The sequence below is a fragment of the Aplysia californica genome, unplaced genomic scaffold (genome assembly GCF_000002075.1).
Source record: "Aplysia californica isolate F4 #8 unplaced genomic scaffold, AplCal3.0 scaffold00021, whole genome shotgun sequence".
NCBI lineage: Eukaryota > Metazoa > Mollusca > Gastropoda > Aplysiida > Aplysiidae > Aplysia > Aplysia californica.
In genome coordinates, this window is record NW_004797291.1 from 752,563 (window position 1) to 760,765 (window position 8,203).

The 8,203-nt window shown below is 41.0% G+C and overlaps 1 protein-coding gene across 1 annotated transcript in view; it reads right to left on the reverse strand.

Moving 5' to 3' along the window:
* LOC101852074 (bifunctional glutamate/proline--tRNA ligase) overlaps positions 1-8,203 on the reverse strand; it is a gene marked incomplete in the record, with an annotated part of 55,644 nt that overhangs the window by 10,966 nt on the left and 36,475 nt on the right. The window contains 3 exon segments of the mRNA XM_013087469.2: positions 866-1,018; positions 1,301-1,562; positions 5,228-5,312. Of these exon segments, the coding sequence (XP_012942923.1) occupies positions 866-1,018; positions 1,301-1,562; positions 5,228-5,312 (500 nt within the window).

Here is an 8,203-nt window from a genome sequence, read left to right on the forward strand (position 1 = left end):
ACACACACATCCACACCCAAACACACAAACACTTACACACACACACATCCACACCCAAACACACACACACACACACACGCAAACACACACGATACACACACACACACAAATGCGTGAAAGCCAACTTGCCTTGGCACGAGCGCAGCCTTAGCCAGCCACGCCTGTCAAACTCGAGACTCGAGGTCTCGATCTTAAGAGCTATTTTTAGTAGTGTTCAAGACCCGAGGTCTCGATCTTAAGAGCTATTTTTAGCAGTGTTCAAGATACGAGGTCTCGATCTTAAGAGCTATTTTTAGCAGTGTTCAAGTCATGGCCTCTCTAAACAGCCCACTTGAAGCAGCTTCTAAACTCGAAAATCGGACTCGATTCCTCGATTCTTTTTCAGTTTTGGAATCGAGGCCTCGAGTCTTTTTGCCGTCGATCTTGCCCTGGCCTAGAGATCACTGTCACAAAACAGTAGTAAGTACCAAAAGATAAAACACAAACTATGCCAATAATGAACAAGGTTCTTACGACTGAACCGATTGTATACTTTACATGGATGTAACTAACATCACTGAATACAACTATCACTGAATACAACTCAGAGGACACAACACTAACAACTAACAATTCATAGCATCATTGCGGCATTAAGAAAACTGACAACACCAAAATAACAGGCATAAAAAATGTCATTAAAAATATGGTCACATTTTTTTCTTTTTAGGTATTGAACTATACAGTCTTAATTTATAATGAATTTTACAAAAATGTGGGACAGAAACTGCTCTGCCTATAAAATATCCTTTAAAAAACTCAAAAACTTCTAAAAAGAACAACCATTCCATTATAAACATCTAAGTTAGTAGCCAGAGATACTTACAACAACATTGCACCACTGGTTGAGCCTGAGGGGAAGATCTCGGTGAGACTTGATCCACTTTGCGTATGACGGATACATGACTGTTTCACTGGTGGGGCGGATGGCAATTGGCTCGGCAAGTTCAGATTGTCCAGACTTTGTGACCCAAGCGACCTGAGGAAAACAATTTCATAAAAACAACTTTAGCTTGGCTCTTTGCTATTGCCACAAAAATCCTGAATTGTAACAAAAGCCAATAGATCATTAAAAATAGATCAAAGATTTAATATTTTGTCCTTTACTGCCATATATATATTTCTTCTCAAACGGACTTATGACAATTAATGTCAGCCCAATTACCTGTGCACTGTACTGAAACTGGAGCAGAAAAGGTATTTACACGTTCTAATTCTTTTTAATTTTCATAATAAAACTATAATTTTCAGGTAGGCCTACCTCAGGAGCAAAGTCTTCTATATGGGTCTTCTCTCTCTCCAAGGCACTATGAGAGACAAAGATGGGGAAATAGCAATTCTCTACTCCCATCTCTTTGATGGCAGTGTCAAATTGGTCCTTGATGGTTTCCCAGATGGCAAAAGACCATGGGCGGAGGATGTAGCAGCCGCTGACATCATAGTACTCGATCAGTTCAGACTTAGTAATCACTTGAGAATACCAGTCTGACAAGTTCTCTTCCTTGAGAGCCTCTAGTCCAAGTCTGAAGCAAAAGTTATAAAAAACTTGGGTTAAATTAGTTAAAAACCACTTGTGTAGAGAATTACATAACACGAAAAAAATGTTCAGCAACATTTTTTTAATTCAATGGATAAGATCAGCAATTAAAGAAAAGTGTTTACCAGTACGTAGTCTAAACAGCCGTATGCACTGCTCACCGTCGAACGCTCCGTATCCCGGACTCTAGCATGGAGATCGTCAGGAGAGAATGCGTCGCTGTTTCGGGCTCTTCCTCTCTTTCTGACGCACCGAGCCCCCTCACCGATGTGAGGTCTCCATGTTAGTTCGACTGTTTTCCTCTGCTGCCAACTTTAGGATTCATTCCAGCCTGAGTCCTCTCGCTTCAACCAGATCCAGTGACTGGCTTTCTCTGCTGTCTCCTGAAGGGAGTTTGTGAGTTCGTTGCTTTTCTTTGCAGTAAGTCCTGCCACTCTCATCCACTTACGGGCGCTTGTTGCCACAAAACCTCTGCATCCTACCTCTACCGGAAAATGGGTTGCCTTCCATCCTGCCTCCTCACATTGTTCGACGAGTGCCTCGTAACGGTTTTCTTTCCGCTCATGAGCGGCATAGATATTGTCCTCGTGGGGCACCGTGAGCTCTACCAAGTGCACCTCTTTGCCTTTTTCCTCCCATAACACAATGTCTGGCTTTTTCGTAGTTGGAATGGGGAAGAATCTCTCAAAGCCTTTTAAGTCAGCAGCTACCTCCCATGTGCCTCCGCTCTGGTCTTTCATGGCTTCGTTCGCTTTCTTTCTTTTGGCAACCTTGCTTCCTTGCGGAACGAACGCAATCTTGGTGGGACCATGCTTCTGTATCTTGGGGGCATATTTTCCTTCTTCCACCTGTTGTGTCGCCATTGTCGTGAGCACTTTCAACACCTCGTTGTGCCTTCAAGTGTATCTGTTAAGAGCCAGGTTGCAGTTTGACAAAATATGCTTCATGGTTCCTAGCTTACCGCATCTACACTTGTTGTCCTCCTGTACCTTCCATCTGACAAGGTTCACTGGTGAAGGCAGAACATCATACGTAGACCGGAGAAGAAAGCTCAGCCTTGATGTATTCCACTTCCAGATGTCACTCCACCCGACTTTTCTTTCCGCTAATGCTCTTCCCATCTGGTCATTTGTCCTTGCTGGCTACACTGGATGAGATGAATTTCTCGCCTCTCTGCCTCCATCTTTTGCATATGTCTTGTTGCAGCTTTTCTTCTGTCTCGCTGAGACATTTTCCTGAAAAGTCTAAAGTCGCCATTACCTAGCCCTAATCTGTCAGGTTGCGCTGGACCGACAATGTCACCATGCTCCAATGCAGAGATGATCTCGTTAGCTGCAACTTCTGCCTTCCACTTTCTGGCTGTTTTGACATCTGGAGGTTTTCCACTGATCTCCTTATCCCTTGATTCTCTCAACATCAAAACGGTTCTAATCTTGCCTGCTTTGTAGATCTCCACGATTGACGTGAGAGGTAGTTGAAGCGCACCTCTATATCTGTACAGGGATGACGTGTTAATGGTACGGGGTAGCCCCAGCCACTTCCTGATGTAGCTGTTACACTTTCTTTCGATCATCTCAACTCTTGACAGAGCAACTTCATACATTGTCAGTGGCCACGCCAATCGAGGGTAGAGGGCAAACTGTAGACACCATATCTTATGCTTTCCTGGGAGCTTTGTCTGGTCAATTGCTTTCAGCCCATTTTCAGCTTGCTTCATGATTTCCACGCCTTGACTCCTATCAGACAGAGTTCCTGAGTACCACCGACCCAAACTTTTCACGGGTTGTTCTTTTACTGTGGGCATTTGCTCCCCTGCAATTGTGAACTTCAGTTGCTTCTGTTTTCCTTTGTTAATAGCCAGGCTTCTAGACTTTTTAGCTTTAAACTTCATCCTGGCCCAGGTGATAAGCTTATCGAGCCGATTCAACACACTTTGCATTGTGTCTCCATCTCTTGTCAGTAGGGTCACATCATCCATAAAGGCTTTCTTTGGTGATCTCACCTTTGCTTCTTCTTCACAGCATTCTGCAGATCTCAGTAGCATCTCCATTACCAGGATGAACCAGATGACCGATATAGAGTAGCCAGCTGCAATCCCAATCTCTAGTCAGTGCCATTCCGTTGTGAAATTTGCGGTTGAGAATCGCATCTGGAAGTTACTATAGTATTCTCTCATGATGTTTTGCACCTCTTGCGGGACGTGGACGTAGAAAAAATCCATTGCCTTCATCAGCAATTTATGGGGAACAGACCCGTAGGCATTCGCCAGATCCAACCACACTACGTTTAAACTTTCCTTGTTTTTCTTGGCCTCTTGGATTGTGTCCCAAATGGCGAAAGCATGCTCGATGCAGCCTGGGATCCCTGGTACCCCGGCTTTCTGAACCGTTTCATCCACATAGCTGTAACTTTGCAAATATGCTACAGTGAAGGACTTCACATCTGAGAAATTTCATTTAGTCTCCTATACTTTTTTTCTTTTAAAGGGCCTATTATACATACAGGCTGACCGGACAGGATTCTGGGCCGTACGGCCAATCGTAACGTGTAAAAAGAAATGCGGCTCAAACCGCAGGTGAACAGCCGGCGAATAGCCTGCCAGCCTGAGGGCAGTGCCATAAATCTTTGAAGTTTGAAGCGCCAGAGACAACATAACTAATTTAAAAATTATAGAAAATCACATAGTAGATAAAAAAATAATACCAGATTTCAGAAACAGCATTTTTAGATTCTATACTATCAGTAGGCCTATCTATGCTATGTTTTCACTCCCCTACTATAATATAAATTAGGGAAATTGCTCGCGAATTACTTGTTTCGTTTTGTATTTAAGGATTTTCCTTTCATGCACATTTTGTTTTGCTCGCCATGATGCATACACCTGTGTGAAGTTTCACCCAGACTAGGCCTAGTGTGTAGAATATGTTGCTCGCGAGGTGCTGCAGCCTTCAGGTCGATTGTGGTGTATAATAATAATCCAAGTTTCCTCAATTTCGTCTGACCGTACGGCTTGCCTAAGGTCAAAAACCTATGTGGTCGGCCTGTACATGAAATAGGCCCTTAAAATATGTACATTTGGAGAAACAAATTCTGAAAATAAAACATGGAGGTAAGAAAATCAGACTGCAGATGTTCCCTTGGCTGTGTAGGTACCAGCTGACACTCAACAAGGCAACATCTGGTACAGCAATAGTTTATTGATCTCTTAATCCACATGTGAAGGAAGAAATCATGAGCCAGAAAAGGTTCTTTACTTCATCAGTCCACATCTTTTCTTATATTTCTGTTTCACAACAACTTGTATATATATTATATATATATATATATATATATATAGTGTTAACACAGGGATAAAGAACAAGCAATAATAATCATCCATAAAATGCACAACAAAACAGTGGTTGCTTGTGGGATGGGGGGGGGGGGGGGTTCCTTTTAAAAAAACTTTTCTATTGTTGCCTGAGCATAGACAGGAGATAGCTTTAAAACTGTACCTTACTTCATTTGATTGGAAAGAATGAAGTGCTTGCTTCTATTTTCGTTTTTACAGGTATGTAACCCATTTGTCCCCAAAAACAAAAAAAAGAACAGAAGGAACACGATCTCTGATGAAATAACATTATTCGTAAAATTTTTCAGGAAGTAACTCACCTTGTCACCTTCTTCACCTCTCTTTTGCCATCATCCGCAGCATCTCCAGATGCACCTTTTTTGTCTTTTGCTCCTTTGTCTTTAGCTTTAGCACCTTGGTTCTTGTCCTTTGCACCTTGGTTCTTGTCCTTTGCACCTTGGTTCTTGTCCTTTGCACCTTGGTTCTTGTCCTTTCCGCCTTTCTTCGCATCTCTGCCAGCCCCAGCAAGGTCTTGTCCAGTCAATTCTTTATACTCAGCCTTCAAACCCAGCAAGGTTTTCACTTCAGCATCTACAGCAGCCTGAGAGTAAATTCAAATAAATTAACAAAACTTTAAGTCATCCTTACATTGAATGAAGATGAAATCATATTACTGAAATATTTTATGCATTTTAACTTTCACACAATTTAATACTTAACTGTCCAACAACATAGGCCTACAAATTATAAACGAGGAACAGGAAAAAAGTTAAGTCCACATTGAATTGAACTTTCTTGACAAAAATAACTCTTATCAGACAAACATGAAAAATACAACTGAAAGAGTATTCAGGCAGTGAATACTGTGCATTGAAATAGCTCTTTATCTCCAGTAAGCCGCTCCCAGCGGCTTGCGGTTGGAAACGCAGGGTCGGTGAGCCGGCTCGGGCGCACACTTTAAAGACGACTTCGACGTCAAATTACTTTTCTCAGCAATTGCCGAAAACAAGTCTCTTTTACAGGGAGATAATGAATTAGATGAAGAACTATCGAAATAGGTTCAATTTTTTTAAATTTAATTATTAGTTTAGTAGTGACATGTAAATTTTATATTTCGTACCAAAATAGGGTCCCAGCACAGTGGGTTTACCCCCCCACGGAGATAAAGAGTTAAGTACTCTACATCAACCATGAGCTGTGCAAAGACTTTGTAAGGCCTACCCCATAACTTTACATTAGGGGAGAAAAAAAATCTCTTAAAAGTTAAATCAGACCCTGACATGGCCAGACATAAACCTAACCTTGTCTGCCCCTGACGTTTTCAAATTTCTGACTTTTTCTCCCTGTGCATCAATCTTGGCCTTGAGTGCCAGAGCCTCTGCACTGTCTGATCCTGAAGACATTGCGGTGGTTGTGGTTGCTGTGGTTTGCTCTGCAGCTGGTTTCCAGTCAACGCCAGTAGCAGATTTGTACTCTTTCTTCAATTTGTTGAAAGTTTTCTCCTCAGCATTTATCTTACTCTGAGGACAAGGGAAGATATTTTGTATCATGCATTGCACTGCTACTGTGTGTGTAATATAATATATTTATATATATATATATATATATATATATATATAAGAAAACACCAACCCTCTTCAAATCCTATTCTAAACAAAAACAAAAAACAAGAACATTAACAACCAGAATAGAGACTTACAAATCAACTTTCCCTGCCCTGAAAGTCAGTAAAGCCTTCAATCATATATCTAATAGTCTTTTAATTAGCTATTAAAACAATCATCAAAGTGCACTTAATAAAAAATATATCAAGTTTATACTTACGAGAAAATGGAAAGAAGGAAAATCCTTACCTAAATGATGTGATGTTGCACCTTGAATCGCCCTTCCACTGGCAGCAATGTATGCCTCTACTGTTGTGGTGAAATCACCTCCAGCAAACTTTTCTTTCTGCATTGTCCTTCCACGTACAACGGGTATAGCAAGAAGCTCCTCATAAACTCTGGCATACTCCTCCAGAATAGCATACACCTGAAGAAAAATTGTATACCGATTCATCCATGAAATACATTCCTTGGCAGCAGAAATACAAAAATGACTCCCGCCAAAGATTGCAGACATGCAGGGTCTGGCATTACAACTTCTTACAAACTGGTCAAAGCCTACCTGACAAGAAGGGTAAAGAAGGATCTGGATTCTAAAGATTTATTTTATCTTATATTAATTTGTACCTTTTGCCTTTACATTGATGACATTTGCTTACTTGTTAACATTATATTCTTATCGGTACTTATTTTCTAAATGGCTTTCGGCACTTTTTTAAAAACATATTCAAGTGGCAAAGGGTATCCCTTTGTCAAAGTTCGATAATTCAGATTGAATATAGAACATTGCCGTGATTAATAACAAAAATGCTTACCAAAGAAATGTAATAGGATTCAAACTCACTAAACATCTGCATCCTCTGAAAGTGTTAATCTCTTTTATATCTATTTTGCTCACAATAAGTCAATAACAGAAATCTTTCAAAAAGAATAGAATCAACAGTCTCAGACAGTCACCCATTGTCAAAGAGAAAAGAAGTTTTCTCAGACAGATGAACATCTAGGACAGTGTCATTATAAATACAAAAATCACAAAAAGGATTGTGGAAAGTGGTGGTTTGTACAGGTGACTGTCTTGAACAGATGGCTGACAGAGCACGTTTGGTGGTATCTATTACTTGTCATATTATATAGAAATGAGAAAAAGGATTAATATTGCGCACATTTCATCCTCTGACACAGCGAGATCTGGAAAAAAAAGCTTCACTGCTACATGACAAAATACTACCTCTTCTTCAGCTGAAGCCTTGTCAGCCCATGCTGTGTGGCCTTCCTGCCACAAAAACTCGCGAGTTCGGAGGAATGGCTGTGGATGTTTGAACTCCCATCTCTGTAACAGAAATAAAAGCAATCATTACTGTATACACTCATGACATGCACACAGTCACGATATAGAATTTCATACAAAATTAAGATACAAAAAGTTCTGTGCAGAGAAATCAGAAAAAAATAAAAAAATAATGCGAGATCACTAGGCCAGGGCAAGATCGACTCTGGGATCGATTCTTTCGAGTCCAAATGAGGACTCAAAGAATCGATCTTGTTCCCAGACTCTAAGCTTCGAGTCCGCCGAGGGTCGACGCCTACCGTCTCCTTTTTTTAGCCTGGTTCCTAGCCTAGACTCCGAGAATCGAGGCAAGAATCTAAATCTCTACCGCACTATTACAGTCCTGTCGTGGGATAGGCCTAGGC